Raw genomic sequence first — 27,505 nt, 5'->3', positions numbered from 1 at the left:
TGTTTTGGTTTTTTTTCTATCTATAAAGGGAGGTATCACCTTCTACCAGGGAAGATAGTTGGGAGGACTGAATGAAATTTGGTACATGCTCTTTAAAATTTGGTTTTGGGGTGCCTGGGTGGCTCAGTCAGTTAAGCATCTGACTCTTGGTTTTAGCTTAGGTCGTGATCTCAGAGTTCTGGGATGGAGCCCCCATGTCAGGCTCTGCGTTCAGTGTGGAGTCCCCTTGAGATTCTCTCCCTTTGCCCCTCCCACTCATGCTTGTTCTCTAAAATAAATGAATAAAATCTTTTTTTAAAAAATTGGGGTGGGGGGATCCCTGGGTGGCGCAGCGGTTTGGCACCTGCCTTTGGCCCAGGGCGCAATCCTGGAGACCCAGGATCAAATCCCACATCGGGCTCCTGGTGCATGGAGCCTGCTTCTCCCTCTGCCTATGTCTCTGCGCCTCTCTCTCTCTCTCTGTGACTATCATAAATAAATAAAAATTTAAAAAAAAATTGGGGTGGGGGTTTCTTTTCCTGTATGTTTTGACCCAATCCCTTTTCTTGATTACACCATTTCTTGTGAAGATGCAAAGCAGCCTCCAGAGTCAACAAAATCTGTCCTAGGCCTACTGAGGTGAACTGGTGCTATAGGCCAGAATGGGCCAGACCCAAAGACAGCACTCTCTGAAAATCCCCCTCTCCTCATGGAGAAACCAAATCCAAACTTAGGAGGCCGACCAGATAATCCCCGCGTGGACGCACAGGGAAGTTTTCATATACACACACATATGGACATGCCATTCACAGTTAATGCAGAAGATTCTGAAATGTGAGTATCTGGGATACAAACACACCAAAGAGTGAAAAACACTTGGAAGAATGGAAGTCCTGGAAGGCTATCTGGAGAAACTGGGCCTCTGGACTGGGCTACATGAGCCCCAGGTGCTGGGTATCAGCCTGAACCCTGCCCACCCCAAAGAGCTTCTCTTATATGCTGCAGAGCTCCACGTAAATCCGTTCTCTGAAGATTCAAGTACTCAGAGCTGCCCAGGATGCCATAAATAAGAGCAACAGCCTCCTCCTCCTCACCTTCTCCATAGAATCCTCCCCTGATGCATATCTGCTTCCAGGTCCAGCCTCTGTAATTTCCCTGACACATGAGTGTCAGCTGGGAACACAGAGATCCTCTGGAGCTCTGGGAGTCGTGTGTGCACACCTAGAGGTATGCAGTCAACGTGTGTACACGACCTGAGGGGTGTGGAAATGAGGGGTGTGTTTATGTGATCTGGACTTGTTCTTCCTCCTGTCACCTAGGGAGGTGGTGTCCAAGAGCAGGCTTGACATCCACCTGAGTGCCTAACTTCACCTCAACATCCAGCATCCAAAAGGCATAAAAAAGGACCTCGGTGAGAAGACAATGCCTATTTGGTAGAAAATGTCACCTCAGAGCTACTATTCCTCACCCCCCAACAATATCCCACCTATGCACAAAAGCATGCACACACACACACACACACACACACAGAATGCTTGCAGCTGCCTTCGGTCACAAAGAACACAGAGGTATCGATTCTATCAATCCTTAGCAAACAGTGCCCCCACCACCTCCACCCCACTTTAGCTCCCTGGGGGCTGTCTGAAGCCAGGTATCCATGAGGATAGACAAGAGGCAAAAGTGTCAACCCAGCAGAGGAACCAGTTCTGTCTTCTATAAGCAGGGCAGGACCCGGAGACAAAGGAGAAAAAGCAGTGGGAACGAAAGAGGAACAAGGAGGCTGGGGAATTGGGTAGCTCCCTAGAAGCAGCCCTCTCTCATCCCACTATAGGGCTTGCAGTTCAATCATCAGGGCCTTGTTCCCCAGATAAAAGGGTAGGCACAGCGTAATGGTTAAGACAGGACCCTAGAGCCAAGTTGCCTGGGTTTGAATCCTAGCTCTGTGTGTTCTTGGGCAAGTTACTTAACCTCTCTGTGCTTTAATTCCCTTATCTATAAAACAGGAACAAAAGTACCAAGGTTTATTTTATTTTATTTTTTTAAAAATTTTAATTTATTTATGATAGTCACAGAGAGAGAGAGAGAGAGGCAGAGACACAGGCAGAGGGAGAAGCAGGACCCATGCACCGGGAGCCCGATGTGGGACTCGATCCCAGGTCTCCAGGATCGTGCCCTGGGCCAAAGGCAGGCGCCAAACCGCTGCACCACCCAGGGATCCCCAGTACCAAGGTTTATTAAATGTGTTACTATTTTTAAAGCATTAAGGGTAGTAAACACTAAAAAAAGATCTGCTTTTAACTCTTCCCTTCCAGGGCAACAATATGTAGCCCACAACCGGAAGGGCTGTCCTAAGCAGTGAGACCTGGCAAAGGCAGGAAGGCCCCAACAATAGCAGTCCCAGTAGGGTCCTTGACTTATCTATTCCCTGCTCCAGAGGCAGAAGGTAGGGTTCCCTGCCCTCTTCTCACCTTGGCAGCCCCAAAGATCCAAGGACTCTCTGACCCAGCTGCCCTGTAGGCTTGGACATGTAAGCCTGCAAAAGGCAAGACCTGGTCCCACTGATTCCAAGCCCTGTCAGCAAAGTAGTCCTTCTTATACTCACATGACTTTCAAGTCCCAGTCGCCACAGGTGACAAAAATTGACTTGACGTTTGGATCTAAGAGGCCTTCTTTCGCCATCCACTCATCGACCCTCTGAAAAGTACACAACAAGAACAGATGAGATTTTTCCTTTTTTTTTCTTCCCAAGTCTGTGAAGAGCCACAACAGTGAAACGCAGATAAGCTGCTTGTAATCAGAGCAGGAGAAAACTGTAATCTTATCCAGCCATGGCTCCGTTCTGGGCTCTCAGCCTTGGCTCAGGGCTATGGGAGCACTAGGAGGATGATCCCTACAGGAAGATACACAAGCCTGAGTGAGTCGGGGGAGGGAACCTCTCCACTGCCCACTGCCGAGCAGCCTGCTCCAGATGGGATAAGGACATATCCCAGTAAGTCGGCCCTCAAAAGCAAAGCCTAGCACAGACACAGGATGCCCTTGGCCATGAGAACAGGCTGGAAGGAGGCCCCAAGACGGGACTCCAATCCTCAGGTTCATTCATTCACTTATTCATTTCACCCTCCCACTAAAGGTTTATTAACCAAATTTATGAATTTGGTTATTCCCCCAAATGATGGTGAAGTTTATCTTCACTGTGAGTCTAGCAGAAAAAGCTCTCTTGCTGGGCTGGAACCCCATTCCACTTCAGTCGCTGAAAGCTCATAAACTGGCCCCAGACTTTTTATGTTTCTCCTCTCCTGGTTGAGGATTCAAATTCAAATTCGGTGGAACCTTTTGAAGGCTGAGTTCAATTTCTAGACTAAGAGATAAAACAGCTCCTAAACACACTTTAAGTATATCTTTCATCTCTTTGATCAGTCTTATTATTTGCACTCACATTGGAAGTACAAATACTAAACTCAGTATTTAATGAGAGAATTATCATAAAACATTCAGGAAGCATTGCCTATTTTTCAGAAGATCCCAGGCATGGGGTGAGAGTACAGCAGATCACTACCACTCCACTCACACAGACGGATTAGTTTTTAAAGGCTACATGGCAAAGTAGCTAGAAATGCAGGATTGAAAGTCAGACACATCTGGGTTCTAACCTTGGCTCTTCTATATCCTGACTGTGTCACTGATGGGAAGTCATTTAAAAGTCATTTAACCTCTCTGAACTTTAGTTTCCTTCATCTATAAAATGAGGCAGGATGACTAACCTTATGGGGTTGTTTTGAGAATTAAACATAATAATGTATTAAATGGCTACCACAAAATAGACAGTAGGCTGAGGAGGAGAGAAAGTCAGATCGTCATAATACAATATAATAAATGCAGCCATGGAGAAGTGACCAGAATGCTATAGGGCCAAGAGGAGGAAGCGACTAGCTCTACCTTTTACAGAGAAAGGAATTGGGAAGGAAGGCTTCACAAAGAAGACAACTGATCTAGGGACTTGGTGGTTGGGTCTGCCTGACAGGGTGGATGGAGCACAGCAAAGGATACCATAGGCAGAGACACAGGCACGGGCACAATCATTTTGTATTTGAGAAGCAATTATGGGTTTACTGTCTGCCTTCCCCACTGGACTACGAGCACCATGAAGGCAGGAACTTCTGTCTTAACTCACTGTCACAATCCCTAACCCCAGCAGTGTCTTCTCAACAGATACCTGCTGACTGACTGAAATATGAGTTAGGAGTAGTGTGACCCATGTCCAATGTGTAGAAAGGCGGGCTAGGAAATGACACTGGGGACTAGGTGGGCCAGACTGTGAAGACTCGGGCACATAATGGAGAGCCCACTGAAATCCTGAGTAAGATCACTTCTAGCAGGTGGAGGCTGGCTCCCTGGGATGTCTCAGATATCCTGAAGGCCTCGTCCACGCCGAAGCAGTCTTTGAGTAGGACCAAGGATCCTAGGTCATTCCAAGGCTACAGCTGTCCTACCTCCCAGGAGGTCAGAGCTGCTCCTCGAGCCAGACTGTGCAGAACCTCTTCATAGTCTGTACACAGGAAAATCCCCCCTCAGCTCAAGAGTCTCCCCAGCAAGCTGAATTCTAGACCTTCTGCTACTGAATGGCTTGTCTCCCCAGCCGCTATGGCCCACTTGCACTGAAGGACATGCACACACTCACACTCATGTATCCTTTCTAAGACTTAATATAAGAAAAGAAGGCAAACCTAGAGCTCCTATATCAGCTAACCTTGCTCCAGCTCACTGGTGTTAAATGCCCCAACTGGGGCAGTAGAGGGGGGCTCCCCAATGCCTCAAGTCCTACAAGGTGGTCTTTGAAAAGAGAGCAAGACAGGACTGTCAGGAGCCTGGTCAGCAAGACCTGGCCTTCCCCATGAGAAGCACTTAATACTCACAGAGGTCCTTGGAAGCTTAGGACCTACGCCATTCACTCATTCAACAGATATTTAGTGAAAACCTTGTGCTATGAGCCTGTCCAGGAAAGTGATACTACATTTGGAATAAAGCCTGTCCTTTTCCTTCCCTACTCTGCTTATATGGATAAACAGTTGGAGGAATCACCAAGACAACCCCCAACCAGCTGGGTTAGCCCTCCCAGCTACGTCTAGCAGGGGTCCTACCTGGACTAAATGAGTCAGGCAAAAATCCAGCTGGCCACCTGCTCAAGGCCTTGGTTAGAACAAGAATTCAGCTTTTTTAGATGTATGACCAACTCAGGGTTAATAGGACAAAGCAGAGCCCATTCTGGTCTCCTTGCCAGACTCCCTATTCAGGCTGATACCAGGAACCTTCCCTCTTCACCCACAAAGTATGCTGAAATAGTAGACAGCTTCATGGATAAGAGTCAGAATCCCTGGAGCATCCTGCTCTAGCCTGGCCTGAGGTTAGCAGGAGAAAGCCTCCTCAAGAGGCTCCCTCTCAACCAGTACCACTGAGGAGGAAAAAAAAAAAATCCCATAACCTCAAAAGCTCTGGTTCAGTGCTGACCTACAGCAAGCATCTTCCTCTTAGGATCCTGGCCAGAGACATTCCAAGGGATAGTTGCCTGCTATGTGGTCTCCCTCAGGGGCTAGGCCCTGCCTGGACCATAGGAAACAATGAGTCCCCTCTTTCTCCTTGAGTCTAGTCTTACAGGGAGCAGTCAATGTGGAGGAGACCCCTCAATAATAGGAGTGAATTTCCCCTCAAAAAAAGAGGGTCAGTAGGACTGGGAGACACCTCAGAGCTCATCTTCTCTTCTTCCAACCTATTGCAGGTACCCTAACACTAACCCTACCCAGAATTTGACCAGTCACAGAACCTAGGGAGCATACCTGCCACTGGGTGAGATTAAACCTGACTCCATCCTGGGGAACCCCAGGAAATTCAGTCTGCATTTCTCTCTCCCATGGGACAGGGCCTCTTGGCTATATAAAGAGACCTTCCTCCCTTCCCCTGCCACCACCCAACCTCCTCTAGGCTGAATACCAGCAATGCAGATGTGTCCTGCTATCCCCCCCCATACTCTGCTTTCTCCTGTGCTTTGATAGGAACTGAGCTTTGGGTTAACTAGTCGTAAAGATAAATAAAGCACCTAATGAGATCCACAGGCTTTTTTCTCTTCTCCCCTCCCCCTAGAGAGGAGGGAGGGAGAGAGGGATCCTCTCCCTCAATGCAAACCCCCAGGCCAAAAGGGGTGGGAGCCAAGCTGAGGCCAAGCGCAGCCCATCCTTATTCCCTCAGGCTGGAGCATAAGAAGCAGCGTCTTAACCTTTTCCAGCTCCCTGAGGAGAACATCCTAGAAGTGTGGTCTCTGCCAAGGGTTCTAAAGCCTTTAATTTGATTTCCTTCACATGGGCAATTGTTGTAATTATTCTGATTAGGAATCATTACCCAGTGCAGCCTCTGCACCCCTGACAGGCACAATGCATCCAGTGGCAAGCTGCAGTGGGGCAGGCGGGCCCAGCCGCACCTCCTGGAGGAGCTGACAGCAAACAAAAGCCATCGATGGGGAGTTCTGGGTGAGTTAATGAAGTGCTCACATGCCACAGGAAGCCAACACTAAAGCTAAACAAAAACACCTTCGGTCCCCAGGGCTAGTTCTGCAGTGCCATAGCTCAGCTCCCCTCCTCCCGACCCGCCCAGCCCAGGCTGCCTGGGCTGCCCAGCAGAGGGCCAGGGGCCAGGAGGGGGTGGGAGCCTGTGTGGAACTCGGGGCAGCACTCGGACATCTTGCCAGTAACCCTGACGGGAACAGCTGGAGATGACAGATCAATGGTTCGATACTCTCAACAGCATGTCACTGATGTGACAGCAAATGTTATTCTAATCAAGCCATAATCATAGTCAAATTACACGGCTACATTCTCAGGAGGGGAGGGGGGAGAGAAAGGCAGCAGGAAGGGGTCAGAGGTCAGGAATTAAAGGTCACTCAACCTACCTCCAGCACTTGCTGCAGGCTTGGCTGACCATCCACCATGGCTTGAATAATCCCGGTGAGCTGAAAGGAAAGAGAAACAGCCAATAGGTGGAACAGCAGGGTGCAGAGTCTCAAAGCCGGACTGGATCCTTTCCTTTTTCATTCTACAAAAGGCCCTGGCCTGCACTGCTTTCAGCTCAGAACTTGCCAGAGGCCTTGGGAATGAAGTCCCAGGACACAGGGTGAACTTTCCCCACAATATCCTGCCCCGAGAGGGAGAAACACATCTATATGCTGACTGCAGGGTGTGTTTCATACCTATTTCAGCTTTCATTTTGGGAGGGAAAAAAAAGATGTTATGTGTCTTGTATTCAATAGGCTCAATAAATCCCTCCAAATTAGAATCTAAAGTTTACCTCCAAGCTTCACAGAAGTTCCTGTAGAACTTAGGGCAGCCACATTTGGATTCAAGTCCACCCCTTCTCTGGGTCTCAATGTCCAGCATTTCCTCCTCTAACATCAGTGAAGAACCAGGGGAGCCCCACAGGCATCCACCCTTTACCCTGAATACCTGGGCCCTCAATACCAACTAGGCAAGCAGGAAATAGGATCCTTTAACTGATGGGGAAACTCAGACGAAAGACCTAATAAAGGAACCTGGTCTACAGAACAACTGACTCAGGCTGCTCGACCCAGGTCAGGCCTAGGTTCAAACAAGCTTGTTACTTTGCTCTGCTTTGTTTTGATTTGAAGTGAAAATATCCCTGGAACACAGACAAAGACAAACTGCCTCAGGGATCTGAGGCAGGAGGCCCCTAGCCACAGACCTGGACCCAGCTGGAAATCACCATGTCCAATGTGCCCCTGGCTACCTCTACAGAGAGTAAGATCTCAGGCTTGCTGGGGAATTTCTTCTTCTTTTTTTTTTTAAGTGTTGGGGGGGGATTAAACTCCAATTAAACTATAATTACATTTAATGAATATCAAATACCCAACTCACAGGAACCGCTGGCTCTAAGAGGGAAGGTTATTTTCTCATAGCGACTTACATGGAATGGTAATACACACCTTTTAGGGAAGAAATTTTCATTTTAAGAACGCTGAGTTCCTCTAGGTGGGTTTCTGTAGTTCATCAAGTCATTATTAGGTGGTATTTTAAGGAAGTGTAAGGACACAGCCACTCTATTTTATATTCCAGAAACTGTTTTTATATTAATCTGTATTTTAATTGGGTAACAGCTGCTGCCTACAGACTTCCCATGGTCTAAAAGGAAAATAAATTAGAAAGATTAACTACACTGTTGTTTCGCAAGGCTTTAACCCACAGCATGCCCACCCGGCTGGCACCTCCACACCCTTTCTTTGCTTGGGAGACCAAAGAACTGCCCAGCAGAGGGAGGGCCTGAGCCAAAGAGAAGAAAAGTTGGTCCACTGAGGGCTAGGAGTGGGGCTAGCAGATGAGGGGTGAGAAAGAGCTCTGGGTCAGCGGCTTTAATCTTGGAGTGCTAAGACTTCTCCTTTTATTTAGTCAACAGCTATTCATGGACAGCCTACAATGTGCTGGGCCCCATTCCAGAAATTAGGGATCTAGTCGTAAGGAAAAACATGAAATCCCTGCCTCATGGAATCTGCATTCTTCTTGGCAGCCCCTCTATGCCCAGCCCAGCCAGCACCCAAAGCCTGTACACCTTCCAGAGCCCCACACTGAGCAGGCGGTGTCATAGCACAGCAGTGTCTGTGTTTTGTCTCAGGCACTTAGGGGCTAGAGTCCAGAGTAGGCTGTGGCTGACTCCAGGTGAACACCCAGATGACTGACTAGCACCCTTGTACCCACCACTGCCCTTCCTGGCCCTCCTCCTCTCCTGCTTAGTTCTTCCAGGGCCAAGCCATATCCCCAAGCTTACAGCTAGGGTCAGGACTATCCTGGAAAACCTACAGCCACTCTTACGTAGAAAGCTCTGGGGTCTGTGTGCCAGTCTCACATCTAGTCTGAGTCTTGTGGGGCAAGGTTAGGTCTACCACTTCTCGACTCCTACACCATGCAAGGGTCACTCGGATGAGCTGAACACTGAAGGGCTTCCAGAAAGGCTCACTCACAGAAGAAACCAATGGCACCCTTGCCAAGAGATCCCCCTCCTTGGAGATGGGCCTTAGGTCAGCATCTGTGTATCCCACAAGCACCTGTTCTGGGCCCCAGGAAAATCACTAATGTGGGGAAAGAAAGTCACTGCCCTAAAAAGGAAAACTAGAGCTCTGCTCTGCAGTCTCTCACTACAGACTAGGCCTGCTTCTTCCACCGTAGGTGGTAGGGCTCCAGGGGCCTGGGGCTTTCTCACACTCCTGTCCACTGGTCAGCAATCCTAGAATTACCAGCCTGGAGGAGCCTCTCCAAGCCTGAGCTCCCTCTCTCTCCATGCTTTCTAGACCACCTGTGGTTCAGCAAGACATGGCTTACAGCTGAGCTCCTAGAGGGCTTGAACTCAATCGCCAGAGACACAGGGGCTTGAACTATTGGTTCAGCTAGAGGCACTCTTCCAGGGGGAGGCCTTACTTCCCCATATGAATCCTTCCAAAGGATGGACTACATCTTGCTGGCTCTTCCAAGGCACTAGATGAATAGAGTGTGAAATTAAGAAATGAGTCCTTGGGGCAGCCCCGATGGCTCAGCAGTTTAGCGCTGCCTTCAGTCCAGGGTGTGATCCTAGAGACCCGGGATCGAGTCCCATGTTGGGCTCCCTGAATGGAGCCTGCTTCTCCCTCTGCCTGTGTCTCTGCCTCTCTCTGTGTGTGTCTCTCATGAATAAATTTTTTTTTTAAAATCTTTAAAAAAGAAAAAAAAGAATGAGTCCTTTTACCTGGTACTGACAACTTATAAGATGTCTCTAAGACTTACACAAGAAGCCATGAAAGAGAGAGCCAATTTAAAAAAATAAATACTGGAAAGTTCTACCTTAGGCATAACTTAAATCCTTCATGCTGCAGTTTAAACCCAATCCCACTTGGGTTAATATATATTTGTAAAAAGCTTTCACATCCTCACAATGAAAGGTACTAGAGCAAAGCCAAGTATTATTAAGCTGAGAACCAGGGCTCACAGGCTAAACAGAGCTCAAAGACCTTAACCACTTAAAGCTGGAGAGGTGAGAGGAAGAATTAATGTGTGCTCTGTGGCTCCTTTCACCGAGGGATTACAGATTAACTCCCGCTTCTCCAGACTCGGAAACCACAAGGCGAGAGGCTTTTGACCCGGACTGATAACATGACTGGTTACTGAGATCCCCTGCCCACACAAGGGCTTTGTCCAGGGACGAGCTGGCTTCATCATAAACACTAGCAACTACAGGAAGCAGCCCAGGACACTCAATGCCAATAGCATGTCAGCATCCAGTGCTTTCTCCTTTCAGTTTATCTCCAACACAATCGTATTCTGACACCAAGACAGTTTGTTGATTACATAAGCACTTGTCTCTGGTGTGCAATCTGATAATCAGACCCACTCTTTCTCCTCAGACAAAGAGACCAATAAATCTCACCCTTTATAAGTACAGGTGCAAGACAAAGCCCTTTACTGGCATTTAGCAAAATTGGTAAATTTTTTTCCTAGTTTTTTTCAAGACAGTGACAACAACAACAAAAAAAGACTGCACATGGTCAGGGACTGTGCAGCAGCCCAGCTGCTACAGGCAGAGATCTGACAGGTTGGAGTAGACTCTAGAGGTGGTAGGGAAAGGGGTTGGAAGGGATGAAACTTATCCCATCCCGTCTCTGTCAGAAACGAGTCTCCAGGCAGACTGTCAACTGGAACTAGGAGAGATCTCAAGAAGGTTAACAACATGTCCATTACACAGAGCAGTAAGAGTGTCTGTATGTGGGCTGCAGACACAGAATCCCTCTTCTTGCTGCCCAGAACTGAGCCTGTCTCTCCCCCCACAATCATGTGCTTATATAGGTATTCAGGTGTCCTGTGTGTACACAGAGGTGCACGTGCGTGCATGCATACACACGCACACAGGCCAGGGTTCTTAAGAACTGCTTGTGCACAACAGAAAATTCTACTAGAGGAGCTGCTTAGGCACAACCCAGAGGTTTTGGGTTGTTCCTCGCACCAGGGAAAGATTCTCTCTGACTATGATGATCTCTATCTCTACCCCAAAGGCAGCTACTGCCACACTGGACAAGGTCCCACCACTGTGGGGACCACAGGCCCCCATCCTGTGTCCATGCCTCTCTTGACATTACAACTCCATCTGATATGGAGACAGGATAATATTTAGATGATCTGAGAAGAGTTCACTTACTCAAAAGAATGTGTTAGCAGGACAGTTACTTGGGGGGGGGTAGGGCAGTGGGCAACAAGGTATTGTTGGACACTCTTTGACAATACTCATCTCATTCATTTAAGGAACACGTCTTAAGCATTTACTTGACACCAGACCCTAATGATGGGCCAGAGATGGATCAGATCTAGTTTCTGCCCTCAAGGAACTCACAGTCTAGTGAGGAGACATGTAAATAAATACAGTATAATGCATCTGATCAGTGCTTTGGGTGGTGGGACCAGCCAGGGGCTCAGGGAAAGCTCCTCAGAGAAGGTGACCCTAAGCAAGTCCTAGAGGACAAGCAGGGGTGGGGGAGGAGAGTGGGAGCAGCATCTAGGCAAGAGTATCATGTGCACAGGCAGACTGGGAGGGGGCAACCTTAGGTGGGGGAAGTGACAGGGCATGAAGCAGGGAGATGTGAGGCTGGACAAAAAGGCAGGGAGAGTTGGGGGCTCTGGAAGCCTGAGGTGAAACGGCACCCTAGGTGCCACAGTTACACCTTCACTTTCAGATAAGGCTTCAGGACAACAGTCCCAACCCCACCATGCCGCCTGCCCTCTAAATTATGTATGTGTTCCTGGAGTGAAACTTTCCAGAAAAAAGAAATACAACTCTCATCAGTCTCACAATCTCTCCTCCCCTCTCCCAGAGCAGCAGCAACAGCAGCCCTGACCTCAAAAAGATCCCTTTTCCCCAATACTCTCAAGCATCACCCCTGCGTGGGGCTGAGTTCCATCCCTAAATAGCTACTAGCAACCTTTCCCAAACGCAGCTTAGCTGCAGCTGGAGCCCCCAGGAGGGGAATCCGCTCACAAAGAGGAAGAGAACCACAAGAGGATACTCCATTTTCAGTCCAGTGGAAGCTCAGGTAACTGGCTGGCTTAAGTTAGGAAAGTCTTCCCTTTCCACAAGGCGATTTTCACCATTAAAGTGGTGATTTTTTTTCCCACAAGGGGCAAAAAGAGCAGATCAGCGCCCCCTGGTGGTACAGGTGATGTCCAGGGGCAAGGGGGGAAAGGGTAGATCCCAGAGGGAGCAGGAATCTCAACATTAGTGGGAACAATGAAGGGGGTGAGAGACTACACACCTTGGCAGATGGATTCCTGCACCTAAAGGCCTGTGTGGGTTGGGTGGCAAACACTGGCATCAAGCTCAGGAGTGACCCCTGAAACTTTGTATCTGAGCTTAAGGCAGCCTCAGAGCCCACAGGGCCCTCCCACCAGTGGCAGGCAGGCATTCACCACGCCAAGACAATCTTTTTGGGATCATTCAAGAACTTCTCCCTCATGTTTCACTCATATGCAGAAAGATCTCTAAATGACAGCACGAAGTCTCAAATGTACTCTAGCCCCAAATTCTTAAAAACATTCCAGAAACACTCATGTTTTCCCATGACTTCTACTACCACACATACTTGGTCTATGATTCCACCACAGCCTGTGGCTACCAGAGTACCTAACATGATAGGTCATGGGAGAAGGCAGTTACAGAGGGTCTCAAGAGTAAGACCTCTTCAGGGGCACCTCCTTGCTTCCATTAGCTCTTCTGAGCCCCCTAGCAAGCATCAAGATCTCAGCCCAATTTCACAATCCGTAAAATGGGGCCAATACTAACCTGCTGGCTGGCCAAGTACAACACCTGCACAGGATAAGGATAAGGACGTTTCAGCCTCATACCCCACTTGGCCTGCCCTCTCTTTCTTCAACGATGGAGCTGTGCTTCCTACAAACTCAATCAATGCTTCACGCAGGGCCGCTTTGCTCAAGGACAGGAAAACCTCACCAGAAGCTAAGAGAGCCCGAACATAACCTGTCCTTCCAAGAAGCTGCAATCTTCACCTCTCATCAGGAGGCGCCAAGGGAAATGGAACTGAAAAGAAGCTGATTCCCAGAACCACCACCCTGCAGTGGTGCACCACTCCAAGTGCCTGGTCACCAGGAGGGGCAGGGACTATAAGGAAGGGAAAACACTGGGAAAGCTGGGACAGATTGTGCTATTTCTCCTTGGGTCCCCAGTGACCACAGTGGTGCAAGCGAAGTGAGAGACTTTGTAAAAGGCCAACTGCTGGGTCCAGTGCACACCTGTCGTAACCACTAGGAGGACTAAAGCTGTCCCAAAGTGGCATGTATGGTGCACCAGTGACCCAAAGGCTCCTGTCCCAGCAGCCCGTGCTGCCCAGCTCCAGGGCCCTTACCTCTGTACAGAAGGGAGTAAGCTGTGGATGGACTACGGGCTGGACATACATGTGAAAGGTAGACTCAATCTCCATGGTCCGGCCATTTAGCTTCAGGATGGGGAACTCGATGATTTCCTGGAATGGCAAAGACAAAGAAAAAGAATATGATTTTTTCTAACCAACCGTTTCAAATAACTCAGAGTCAAGAATGACACAGTGTATTGGACTCATTAGCTCCTGCCAAGCCAGACCCAAGACTGAGTAAGATGGTGCCAGCTTAGCTCTAACCCTAACCTTCCTGCTGTTACTACCCTCACAGGTGACAGGACTAGATCCCCACCATCTCTGGAAAGGAGAAAGAAGACAGTAGTACAAGCTGCCCCAGTTACCCCAACTGGTTCTCTGCCAGAAGCCTTCACTGGAGCCCATAAAAGTAGCCCCGCCCCTTCCCCTTGCTCAGCCTTCTGCCCTGAATGGCCTGGATCTCCAGTCACCTAGACAACCAGCCATAAGACCAATCAGAGCCTTCTGCATTGAAAGTTTAAGCAGAACCGATGAGTTTCTTCATTCGTTTTCCAAAAAAAAAAAAAAAAAAAGGATAAATAATAAATAAAGCCAAAGGGGATACTAAAGAGAAGAAGCAAAATGAGTAAGAGTAATAGGAGCTAATGCCTCCCACCTTTCTCTCAGGCAGTACACCCTCCCCCAGGATGCTCCCCGCAATCACTTAGCCAGCCCTTCCCAGTCCACTGGAACGTAATGGAAGAGAAAGAGGAGGAGTGACAATTTGTTTGGTGTCTCTAAGATTAATTTGTCTCCGTTATTTAATAGAGATGCACAGCACCAAGGTCCTGGTGTGCAAACAGGCTTGCAGAATGCTGGCTGTGCAGTATGCCTCCTACATCGCTCCTGGGAAGGGAGGAATGCACCAGAGGGGGGAGAGGGAAAGGGCAGGAGAGCACACACGCACCAGAGAGAAAAGGGAAAGTGAGGAGAGAGAATAAAAAAAATTATTGCTTTTTAATATTCAAAAACAGTTTGCAAAATTTAATCAAAGCAGAGGAAAAGCTAACATTTTTACCACTTTGACATTTTTATTAGCGCTTTCATAAATTTTTAAAACATGAATGGAATTAGTTTACAACACAAAAAAACTGCCCTGAAAACATCTGGAAGAGACAAATAGGAAATAATAAAAAAAATAAATAAAAGCAAAATCCTCCGAGTAAAATTAGCATGTGGAAAAGGCCTCCAATGCAGAGAGAGAAGGGGGGCTTTGCCCACTCTGTGGCCCCAGCAGTCGGCTCCAGTAGCATCCCTACCCCAGGTCCCCAGGTCTGGAAGGGACCTTTCTAGTACCACTAAAATCAAGGCAAACTGGTTCTCTCCAGGGACAGCCTGGAGAAACAGCACAGAAGCTGTTGACACCTGACCACGTGCAGGATGTGGACGAGTGGGAAGACAGGAGAAACAGCCAATGTCCTTGACATCCCAGGGCAGCCAGGTAGCCCCTCCCTCAAACACACCTATGAATGACTATCGGGCTTGTTTTTAAAGCATCTGTTTTTATCCAACACATTAAAGCAGGATGGAAGACCAAATCAAGGCAGAAAAATCCAAAGGTTCTGGTTGCATGGTCTCCCCAGCTGATCCCCCAAAATGGGGAGGCTGACAGGAGCCCCCAGAGATAGGAAGGGTAACAAGGCTGAGCCACAGGGGGCATGGCAAGGAGGCCCCAGCTTTGATTAGAGTAGGTGATACCTTTCCTTGCAACTTGAAGGGGGGGCTTATCCCCCAATTCCCTGGGCCCCTCTCACTCCTCACAAAGCACTCCTTAGCAGACCTGATGGACAATTTTGTGCTGAAAAATAAAATGGAGGCACATATGCACGCATGCACACACACACACACACACACGATAGATGATAGATAGATAGATAGATAGATAGATAGATAGATAGATAGATAGATAGATATCGGGCCCCCTGAAAAACCAGATATCCAAGATTTCCAAGCACTAACTCTGAAGTGGGAATCATCTGACACCCGAATTTCTGATGTATCCTGCTTCTCCCACTATGTAAAAGCAGCACTTCCCCAATAGGAGCTCCACTGCCTGGTGAGTTTGGCTGCCCTGGTGTCTAAAGAACAAATACAGCCAGTTCCTCACTAACAATGTTAGCTGGGCCCACAATGAGATTTAACCTGTGACACAACTGTACTTTTCATTTAAACTTTCATTTGGAGAGAAGCAGTGTTTGGAGACCTGCAGTTTGTCCTGCTAATAAAGACAAGTGTTGGGACCTTTAAGGATGCCATTCATCTCTGGCTTTTATTAAATTCAATTTTCTTAAGCCCATGATACATTATGAAATTAGGAGTTGACATTCCTCTGGAAACAAAAATATCTATCAAACATAAATAGAAAAAAAAACCCTCTATTACCAAGAATTTATGGCTTAAAGTTGATCTCTTTCCACTTTTTTACAAGCACATGGTTTGTTTTAGATATCTAAATGTTATTATAGATCTAGAATTTCATTAGTATTTATTATAAAATAGTAAGCACTTCAGCTCCTGCTCTGACCAGCACCAAGTTGGCATCCCCAGTAGATTCTCTGAAAACCTGGCCTTTGGGTTTCCCCACTGCAGCTTGCTCTTCAAGCTCTCTTGCTGATGGCTTCCTCACCCCTAGTGAAATGGAGCTAATCTGTGCTCACCCTCAGTTGTACCCTCCCAGAGAGGAAGAATAAGGCAGTCTCAGCTCTAAGCACAAAGAAGGGGAGATCCCTGAAAGGCATGGGCGTCAAGGACACAACGGACTGGACCTATGATAAACATACCTCTCCAGAGTCACTAGTCCATCGGCCACACCTCCTCCTCAAGACCAAGAAGAGGGACTTTCAAGAGCCAATCTTAGAACATGACTCTGCATGGGACTTCTCAGCACCATCAGCAGCTGTTGTAACAATGGCCCTGCACACTGGCAGACTCATTTAAGCCAATGAGGTGCCAAAGAGGAGCTTCTGACAGAAGACCCCCCTGGGGAGTCAGAGCAGAAAGGATCTCACTTAGGTACTTCTTACCTTCCCATATTACCCAACCAAGCCCAGAACCTCAAAATACTGGCCTCAACAGCCCATTCATGGGAGAGGAACCCTAATATCTACCAAATTGGCAGGACTCTGCAGCCAGTGCACCTGCAGGAGGCCAAACACTTCAGCAGTTTTCAGTTCATGAGGATCAGAATGGTAACAACAAAGTTACAGGGCTATCACATTAATTCCAACCAGGAGCTTGGGAAGCTGTGCCTCCCTGCTATCTTCTAGAGGCTTACTCCGATAATGAAACTGTTATTCCTGCCCCTCCTCTTTTTCCCTCTCTATCTCCTAATTCCCCTGGGAAGAAGTTTTTAGTAGTTGAGTGTCTACCTCTGCAGAGGTAGCACCAGGAAGGAAAGAAGAACCACTGTATGTTCACCAGCTCTCTCTTGCTCCCCTAAGAGCAGTTTCACAATTCCTTACATCCGTACGTCATTTGCATTCAATTAAACTGCCTGAGTAGCATCTACTGGGTGCAGGGCACTGTACCAGCGTTGGAGTGGGATTTAGAGAGAAGATGTAGCTTCTGCTTTGGAGAAGTGCACAGACTAGTGAGCAGAGAAGATACTGAACAAATAATGATGCACTATGATAAATATCTTAGTGGGGGGACATACTGAGTGTTAGGACTTTCAACTTGCAGTGTGCTTGCAAATACATTTTCTTATCGTACCCTTATTAATCGTGGAAGATAGGTCATATCAGCAGCAGCAGCAGCTCATAAACCAATACTATTAAGCGCCTAATATCTACCAGGCAGGGGCTGGGTATAGACACATAGACAAATACAATGAGATATGGCTCCTCTGTCTAAGGTGCTTGGAGTCTGGGCAAAAGGTAAAGAAGAGCTGGCCCGACACCCTCAGGGACACATGGAAAATGGAATCATTTCATTCCTTCCATTTGTTCTTTACCACATGGCTGGCAGACTGCTAAATGCTTAACAGGAACGACCTCATTGAAGCTTCCTAACAACTCATTGAAGCTTCCTAACAACTCAGGAGGTGGGAATCACTAGGATCCTTATTTTACAGATAAACTAAGGCCCAAGAAGTGGTAACTTGCTTGAGGGGCAGAGCTGGGACTCCAAATGTGGAAATGAGATTTAAAGAGAACAAAATTCGCAGTTTTCAAAATCTGACGGGTCAAGAGCTGATTCTTCCAGCCTGAAAGGGTGTCCTTAGGAAGCTCGGTCTGCTGTCTCCTAGCAAGAGAGGCTGCTCTCAGTTACAGGAGCCCTGAATGTGGCCTACCCAAGCAGAAAGTCTTGGAAGCCCACTGCTGCAGAAGCTCCACTGCAACTGTGGTGACACAGATGGCGCTATGCTCTGAGCTCAGGGAGGGTGAGAACCAGGAGCCTTAGGTTTGCATCTTCAGCACCCAGCTGTCCTTGTTCTCTCCATGTCTACTGAGTAACATCTGAAGGGGCCAATAAATGGAAAGATGGAAGCCAAGTACATGGTTCTAACAGAAACATCTCTGCTTTTGCAGAGCTATCCACAAGACCAGGGAGGCAAAGTGATCTACTGAAGGTGAAAAACAGGGTATATAGATGGTGGTGGAGCCAGGATTCAAACCCAGACACAGAACACCCTAAAGCACTTTTGTCTCTCATCTTTAAGTGGCTTCTCATCCTCCCTCCACAATTGCTACAAACCACAAACATCCCAGTTTTCTGTCTGTCCAGACCAAGGTTTTCTGAACACAGAAATTTCAGAGGTAAAACTGGGACAGCTGGTCACCCTACACTGTCCACAAGCTACCTATACTAGTAGGTTGTTCAAGGACAGAGCACAATAGTCAGAAAAAGCTGGTCTACTGGTGGTGGATGGGAACTAGCCACAACTTGACAACTGAAGACAAAAGCCTCAGAACTTGGATCTCTCAAAGTATCCAGGGTTCCAAACCTACTGCGTCTGTTGTCTCCCTCAATAAAGTGCCAGCAGCAAGCCTTAATTTGTTTTTTAAGGTGAAGGTAGCAGATAAAAAGGACGCACCACATATTCTTTTACGTTTTTAAGAGAGCAGAGGTAAAAGTTGGAGAAAAGGTTTTAGACACAGTTGCTTTCTAGTTGCTCAATAAGGAATACTAGAGATTGTCTTGATTAACTGAGGACAAAAGTGTAATAGCATCGCAAGTGAAATTTCACAATTTCATACCTACAATCAGTAGATTACAAGAAATAAACGTGTAGGTTGCTTTCAGGGTATTCAAACTCCCTTCAACTAAAGTGTCTTCAGTGATAAGATTATATTTGAAGATAGAACAACAACAAAAGAATTTTAAGCAGAAGGGACTTAGGTTAGACTGCTGGAATTTCTTGACAATGGGACAGAAGGCTTAATAGTGTCGTGTTCTTATAGACCCTTTCTCCAAAGAACAGATTCTCCTTTGCCTGAGCTGATGGTTCTATGGTCCTGTCTGAAATAAGGAATCGGCAAATCATTTTTCACAGTTTCCTCCTCTCAAGCTAGGAACTGGCATTCCTACAATTTAGAGATGGTAACAACTAATCTATCCCTTCCCTCCATCCCTCTGAAAAAAATTCCAAAACGTGTACACCCCTACACAGACTTGATAGATCCAAAAGTGACATCACACAAGGTAGAAAAGGCAGTACATGGCAAAAACATGAGTTTTATGCAAATACTTGGTTTTTGGCTACCAATTCCATGCAAAGGACGGCCCTTCCTCAAGGGATCAAGGAGCCTCCTGGCCACAGGGAAGAGGGGAAGCTGAGAGGGGAAAGTGAAGGCTGCACTGGGCAACGAATAGGGCACAGTTTGCTTAACAGTTTCTCCCTTGAGGAAAAAAAAAAAAAAGACATTTTATGCACAAGGAGCTTATTTCTTAAACAAACACTCGTGGTTTTGATTTACACCACAGCCTGCTCCTAAATAATTTATGGCGGGTTAAATTTATTGCCGAGCCCTGGCTGGCTGCAAATTCGAATTGCCAAATAATTAGATTTTAGGGCAAAGCTTATAAATTACCCGTCGATTTGTCCGGACTTGTTTGTCAGTTGCTTTGTGCTTCGGGTCATCTTTGGCATTTGGCTGTTTGGGTTTTAATTGCTGATTTACACTTTGACAGATGAGAGCTGATGCTCGAAGTTTCAGGACAAGGAAGGGCTGATTTTTCACCTACATGTCCCTTTTCACTATCCCTATAGACCCCAAAGCAATTAAAATGTAGAAAAGAAGCTGAAAATAGACACTGCTATTCTTTATTAGGGGGCAGGGAATGGTGTGCAGGATGATTTATAATTTACTTTTACTGAAATCTGAATTTAAAAAACAAAATGATAATACCAATAAATGAAGGAGACCAAAAGTTTCCAAAACTGCATCCTCACCCAGGAGTGTGCACACATGTGTCTACCTTCACATGACTCTGGATCCACTTCAGTTCAAGCATTCTTATGTACTCAATTGTAAATAACTGCAGATATTAGTGGCCTCTGTGAAGCTGACCCTTCAGGGCAGCAAGCAACCGAATGATTTCTTTGTAGCTACCTGTATATATATTGGTCATAAAATTAATTTAAGCAAATCTTGGGGTTGTGTGTAGGAGAAGCCCCCCAGAGGCAGGACCAAGGGAGGGTGTGGAAGTGGAAGGGTGCCAAGTCCAACTTACCATTCCAGTGGAGAGAAAAAAATCTCTCTGGGTGGTGCCTCAGCTCTCCCCACTATGTTGATAGAGGACCTAAAGGCTTTCTCTATGTTTCCTGAAGGAGGGCGTGCTTCCCAGCCACCTGCTATATCCCAATACCCTGCAATGAGGCCATGAGTAAGAACACTACTAGTACTAATTCTACTAATAAGAGCTAACTCCTATAGCTATTACATGTCAGGCACTGTTCTAAGCACTTACATTTTATCCTCCCAACAGTCCTGTTAAGACTGGTGCTTTATAAAAAAAAAAAAAAAAAAAAAAAAAAAGACTGGTGCTATGATTAATCCCCTTTTTTGCCAATAGGGCAACTGAAGCATAAAGAGTACTAGTAATTTGCCTAAGGGCAAGTCATACTGTTCGTAGGTGATGGAGACTGGGTTCAAATCCAGATCCCAGTTCTGCAATCTACGCTCTATAAATTATTATGCTATATTGCTTCTCATCAGGACAGCCTCCACCTCAGTTTCCCTCATTCTGCAGGTCCAGAGTTCATATCCTGGGACTTGGGCACATGCAGTCAATGACTATTTATTTAATCAACCAATAAGGTGAGGAAAAGTCATGTAACATGCTCAGGATCACAAGATGAATCAGGGGTTTGGTTAGTCAAAGACCATTTTCCCAATCAGTGCAAATACTGTACTAAAGATCTGCTACCTTGGGGTAACAGGTGATCAAAACAGGCCCAGGCCCACTCAAGTAGACAGAGGTTCTGGGAAGTAGACCAGATAAACTATCTGGGCTTTGGGAGCACCTGCTCCTGAAGGGGCTGCTGGTCTCTTCACAGAAGACTTATTTCCATGGGGTGCCTCATAGATTCCCTGTTCTTTGTACGAAGCAACTGGCCAGAAGCCAGGACAGGAAAACAGTTGTGCTGGTAGGACGGTAGATTTTTAAAATCACTGACCATGGAGCAACCAATACACAAACTGACATCCCACCTACAATGCACTGAACTCTTTTCTCACACACTGGCTCATCTGATCTTACATCTCTGTGAGGCAGGCAGGATCACTGCCCTATTTTGCAGACGAAAAAGCTAGGGAGGTCAGTGGTTCTCAAAGCATGCTCCCTCACAGGGAGCATCCCATCACTTGGGAATTTATTCGAAATGCAAATTCGTGGCCTCCACCCCAGATTCTGGATCAGACACCCTGAGGCTGGGGCCAGTAAGCTGTGTTTTAACCAGCTGTCCAGGTGATTCTGATCACAATTCTGATTACTAAAGTTTAAGAACTACTGGTGTAGACTAGAGCAGTGTCTCTCAGACTTCAAATTACTTCAAATTTGATCTTATCAAATTACAGATTCTATTTAGTGCTGGAGCAGGGCCTGATACTCTGCACTTCTAATAGGCTCCTAGAGGATGAGAATGCTGCTGGTTCTTAGACCACACTTCAAATAACAGAGGTGTAGTCTGGAACATCTATGAGACTACCTCTTTCTCACAGATACACTGACCAAGTGAGAATCCAAGCCACAGGTTTTAGTTGCTTTCTCAGAACAAACCCTTACTTGGCCCACTCTCAAGCACCTGGGACAAGCCCTTTAGATCTGCTAACCACTCCTGGCTCTTGCCATCAGACATTTCATTAGCCTGGCCACCACAATCCTGGGGAGAAAAACTGGCATGTCATATCCCAGACTTTTATTGAGCAAGGTGGCACTCTCTGTTAGGAAGCCAGCAAGAGGTCTTCTTTCATGACAATGTGTGCTCCCTTGAAGAATACTGTCAAGATCAGGGCATCAGCTACCCACAGAGCACTCACCCTATCCTCTCCAGAGAAACACCTTCCTTCTGTCCAAATGAATCAAAAAGCAGGATTGGATACTTTTCCAATGAAGACCTTCTTGAGAAAGACCTAACTGTGGCCACAGATCTGGAACAGGATCATAGCGATTCCTGCAATATCCTGAGGCACCAAGCTGGGGATTCTTCACCCACATCAACCAACCACCACATTCTACACCATCACCATTAGCTTCCTTTTAAGACCTACCCCTAGCCTTGTTTCTTTAGTCACTCATCTTTCTAGCCAAAGTGGACCTTATCAAAATGGCATGTTTCACATCCCATTCTTCAGTGCCTACCTCCTCCATTCCCAATTAACTACCAATCCCTTTCAGTCCCTCAGTTGGCATTTCATTCAAATGTTGCTAGCATTGGGGAAGAAAAAACAACAACAACAACAAAAAACCCCATGAACAATGCAGACAGACTCCCTGGAATTCCATTTTCAAACATCACAGTCTCAAGCCATGGCTCTCAGTTTCTATCACACTTTTGGAGAGCAAGATTCCAGGCTTTTTTTTTCCAGTTATCATCCTATCTACCTAACCATCACTACCTATCTCCCATAGGCCAATGGCTAGTTCATCAAAAAGATCCTACTTACAACATCACTAAGGAACTCACCTTATTAGTTCTCACTAATATCGATTTTCAGAACACCCCATTTACAACAATAGGTTCCACCTTTACTCCTTGCCAAATCTCTTAGCACCACTGACTCCCAGGGGCTCACCAGTATCCAAAGGAGCCACTAGCTACTTAAAAGCATGGTTCTCAAGCTCACTTCTTTTCCAGCACATCTAAAAGCTACAATACATAACTTCTCCCCATCCCCACCATCACCACTTTAGTTCAACCTAACAACTCTTCCAAATAATGCCTCCTAATCAGGTTCCCCGCGTCCATCTTTAACCCTCTGGAACACCTTCTCTTGCCATTCCTATGAACTTTGGCTTACAACATCTCTTTCTCTTTCTTCTATTCCATCCAATCTTCACACTCCTTCTGGCTCACCAACCTTGCTCCCAGCCTCTGTACCATGGACTCCTTTCCTTTCAGCAACATCAGCATCTCCAAATAAGAAACTCAGCCAGTAGTTAGCCTCCAGACTAACCCCTGGCTGGAAGGGCCTCCCTCGAACTAGACAATGACCACAGCACTGGAACAGCAGTGGACTGCTACACAACAGATATGTTTTCCTGCCCACCGGCCAAGATCGTCCACTGGCCACTACATACAGGGACAGGACCAAAACAACAGCCTATTCCAAGGTATCTGCATGTTAGGTACCTTGCTAATGTTTGTCTCTCCCTCCAGAGTCCACTTACCTCCTTTCCGACTCTCTCAGCACCGACAGGGCTTTGTCCATGGCAGCACATCATGTGCACAAACTCTTCTCTGCCTGTCCCAGGCTGCTTGCCCTTCTGCTGCAGACCTACCAGCCTAGGGGGCTAGTGTCAATCTGGGAACACTCTTATTTCAGGCTTTTAGGCTATGACTTAATTTTCACAGTAAGAGCTCAAAACTCATCACATAAATATATAGCTGTGGGTTTTGTTTTTTTTTTAAAGTATTGTGAACACCAAGGATAAGAGAATAAAAAATAATCACCCCAATAGTATCTTAATCAAAATGATGCAGGATCCTTTTCCCCAACAAGACAAAGAGATGAAGAAAACATCTCCTAATATCAGTTTCCTCATGTCAAACAACCAAGATCAATCTACAAAGTAAGAAATGTAATCAATATCAGAGAGAAGAAAAACAAGACAGGATGGAGGCAGGGAGAAGAGAAGCCTATGGACCTAACCTAAACACTCCTTTGGATTTCACTTCTTCACTACCCCATTCCAAACTACTCACTTTCTTTCTATGGCTGTGTACCTGTTGCTGCTGTTCAGAGGGAGAGCTAATCCCCCATCTCAACGCCCTCCAGTCACCTCTGCTCTAGCACATTTTCTCTTATTACCCAGGCCTGCCTGCCTCTTCCCTAATCCTTCCATTGTGTCTCTCAATGTCAGTCAGCCAGTTGTTTATCTGTTTGATGGGTGTAAACCTCCCCAGTCTATGGAAGGTAGGTCTTCCCAGGGATGTCTCGCAGATCCAGATCCAAACTGCCAGTACTTCTGGGGGTTTGGGGGAGGTGCCGTGTCATTCTTCAGCCCTTCCTTCTCCCCAGAGGCCGAGTAGCCCAACCCTGACAATACCTCAGGGCCTCAGCTAACATATTTTTTTGTTGACCCTTACCTTTTTGTCCACACTTTATTGGCTAAAATTCTCTCAAATCTATTCTAGCCTTCATACTCTCACAGACCCCACTAAGACTGTCTACCTTGCGGGGTGCCTGGGCAACTCAGTCAGTTAAGCATCTGCCTTTGGCTCAGGTCATTGTCCCGGGGTCCTAGGATGGAACCTCGCATCAGACTCCTTGCTCAGCAGGGAGTTGCTTCTCCTTCTCCCTCTGCCCCTTCCTGCCATTCTTGTGCACTTGTGTTCTCACTCTCAAATAAATAAATAAATAAATGTAAAAACAAACAAACAAAAAACCTTCTAGCTTGAATGTGAGAAATAGTATATAACCAATAGTGGATACTCCTACTAATTAAGCAAATGGTAAAATATCTGTCAGGTACAAAGTCTTCATTCTCTTTTCCTCTTTTTCAACACTCCCACAAACCACCCCGCAATCCAGGTCAGTTTTTCAGACTTAGGTTAATTCATCCTGGCTTACTATGCGAGTACCTTCTTTCATTCCTGCTACAACAATTGTAAGAGGTGATAGGCTGATTTGGCCCCTCTTAGATCTACTAGATTTCTCTTAACATCAAACCTATGCGACCCCTCCTTCACCCCATGAGCAGGGTTGATCATTCTCCTCCCCTGACCCCTCACCACACCAAGTACTCACCTACATGATAAAATCAAATGCTTAACTGTGGTTACATATAGGTCTACCCTCCTCAACTATGAGCTCCTTGAGGGTAAGGACCATTTCTTACTTGTTTCTATGTCTCCAGCATCTAACGCAGAGCTTGAAGTTGCTATCTAAAGAGTAGAAAGAGTTTTCATTGCCTCTAAGGTAGTTACAATGAGGTCCTCCCTATTCCTTTGCTTACTTGGTTGGTTTTGTCGTGTCCAACAAAAACTTTAAAAGGCAGCTCAGTGTCACTGTTCGTTTACAGTCCCTGATTTCATTCATCATTTATCAATGGCCCTATTCTTTACAGCTCTTGCCCACCACCAACCTTAGCCCAGTGTCTAACAAAATCTGCATTCCAACAGCTGTCTCAGCACTGGGGAGGCCACCAGGATAATAAGAGGCTAGGGGGAGGTTTCCTGATTTGTACTAAATTATGTGGTGATTTTGTTACCAATGACCCAATGCTCCCCAAGGAAAGTTCCTGGTCCCACCCCCAGGCAACTCCACAGCCCTAACTACACACCACAGCAGCTTAGAGGTATAAACCCTGGGGAAGATAGAGAAGCAATCTGAATAGAGCAAATAAACCCACTTCGATCTATGCCTCTGCTATACCAAACACATAAGGCAGCACCACCACGCATCGGTGCTCCACTCCCCAGGATGTATATTTTACTTCTGCATTGCTATGTCTGCTCCAAATAAAGAAGGGCCCTTTGGCTTTCACATGAAGTTACAACAAGGCCAAGACCTGGACACAGCAAATGTTTGTTCCCATTCAGGGAGCCGTTGTGAGGACCCACAGTAACAGTCAGAGTGAAGGGACGGTGGGGATGGGGGTGGGGATCCCTGTGACAGACCACCAGGAAACAGCAGTCTGTGAAGGAGGGGGCCTTTTGGAGGTAGAGGGGGAAGCACCACTTTTATGGAAGCAGCAACAAAAAGGACAAAAGCGCCTAATAGGCTGTCCCATTCCCACCACCATCACCGGCCACCAATAGAGGAATTCATTTACGGTGACCCTGGAAAAAGAGATGTGTTAAAGCAGAAATATAACTAAAAAGAAAGGCAATAATTGGTCTGATGGGCAAGGGAAAAATTATACCAGGAGTCGGGAGCCTTTGCAAGAACACTTACAGCTCACACAGTCGTCATAACTCAGCCCCCTCAAGCATTTTGTGCTCTGCTTATGGTGTTAACTTTAATGTCTTAACATATAACACCATCCGCACTAACACAAAATACTACACACGCCAGATGAGGCTGAATTATAGTTGCTGTGGGAAGCATAACTTTGAATTTCCTGATTTGGGTGCATTTAATCTCAACCATAATGTTACATTAACGTCGGTTTTGCATTTCATTTCCCAGTTTAGAAGAATACCGTCAACGCCTTCGCCTGTCCGTAGAGAAAAAAGTGCAGGCTGCCTGGGGCCCACAGGCTGATGGACCACAACCCAACAACTGGGCCCTGGCAATAAAAAACCTGGGCGGACCCCTCCTACTTGAAGGAGCCCTGACTAGGACAAGCAAATGGGGCGGGAAGGGTGGTTTCTTCTCTTGGGAACTGCCTTTCCATCCACTTGGAGTGCGCAAGAGCCAAGAGCAGGGAAAAGGCAAAGGTAAAATGCCCAGTGAGAGCAATGTGTGTGTGTGCAAATTGGCTGGATGCTGGGGGAGAGAGTGTGTGTGTGTGTGTTGGGGGGGGGGGTCCTGCTTTCAGCCCTGAATGCAAAATGTTTCTCTCACAAAGGACTAATAATGATGTATCAGTTCTAAGTCATACTGAAATCCTCCAAATGTCTCTCTGCTATATTATTACTTCTCCTGTCACCATTAACCTTCCTCTACCCTACCCTCCCAAAATAACCTAGCATCTGGACAATTTTCTATAAAAGAGAAACTCCTTTACTCATAGTTCTAACTCAAAATGCAGATGGGAGTTTCTTCAAGGTTTCCTTAAAAAAAAAAAAAAAGGAAAAAGAAAGAAAAGAAAAGAAAAGAAAGGAAAAGAAAAGAGCCCCTGTGGACAAAGACCAAACACTAGAAAACCTCAACCCCAAAGGTCATTTTTCTCCAAAGTTATGGGCACTTGAATACAGATGAGAAGGAAAACAGTCACAGGGCGGCTGCAGAGCAGTGATAAAGAGACCATACCCAGGAACCTGATGGAGGGCCAGAGGGAACTCAGGGAGAGAGGGCAGCAGCAGCCAGGACTTCGTTCCCCAGGAAGGGAAAAACAGGGCTGCCTTCTCTCTGGCCTTCCCGATAGCTCTGGTTACTTCCTTCTCCTCCTGTGCTATGGCCTTACCTCATTGTCCTCACTTAGATTTGCTTTGTTCCTTTCTAAACACCGAGGTGGTGAGAGAACTTGCCCCCAGGTTAAAGATGGACAATTTAAGATCCCACCAAAGTTTTCAGGCTGCTCTCTGGGCCTCAGGGTCACAACCACCATTATTCCATATACATCCACACCAAAATGAGCAACATGAACTCCTGCTAGCCAGGACAAAGGAGTCAGGACTCTCCCAAACCAGATGAAAACCTACCTCCCTCCCAACCTACCCTAACATTTCCTAAAGCAAGAAAGGAATCCTATTCCCCAAACTTAAGAGTCTCTAAAGCA

At 46.6% G+C, this 27,505-nt stretch overlaps 1 protein-coding gene across 8 annotated transcripts in view; it reads right to left on the bottom strand.

Moving 5' to 3' along the window:
• Positions 1-27,505, bottom strand: part of ERI3 (ERI1 exoribonuclease family member 3) — a 128,637-nt gene that overhangs the window by 82,152 nt on the left and 18,980 nt on the right. For all 8 annotated transcript variants that reach the window (XM_055341579.1, XM_055341578.1, XM_055341583.1 and 5 more), the window contains 3 exons: positions 13,409-13,525; positions 6,917-6,976; positions 2,582-2,673 (listed from right to left, as the gene is read on the bottom strand). In XM_055341579.1, coding sequence (XP_055197554.1) covers positions 2,582-2,673; positions 6,917-6,976; positions 13,409-13,525 — 269 coding nt within the window. The remainder of the gene's footprint in view (positions 1-2,581; positions 2,674-6,916; positions 6,977-13,408; positions 13,526-27,505) is intronic.

The sequence above is a fragment of the Nyctereutes procyonoides genome, unplaced genomic scaffold (genome assembly GCF_905146905.1).
Source record: "Nyctereutes procyonoides isolate TBG_1078 unplaced genomic scaffold, NYPRO_anot_genome, whole genome shotgun sequence".
NCBI lineage: Eukaryota > Metazoa > Chordata > Mammalia > Carnivora > Canidae > Nyctereutes > Nyctereutes procyonoides.
Note: the sequence above shows the minus strand (reverse complement) of the source record. Positions and strands in the feature narration are given on the sequence as shown.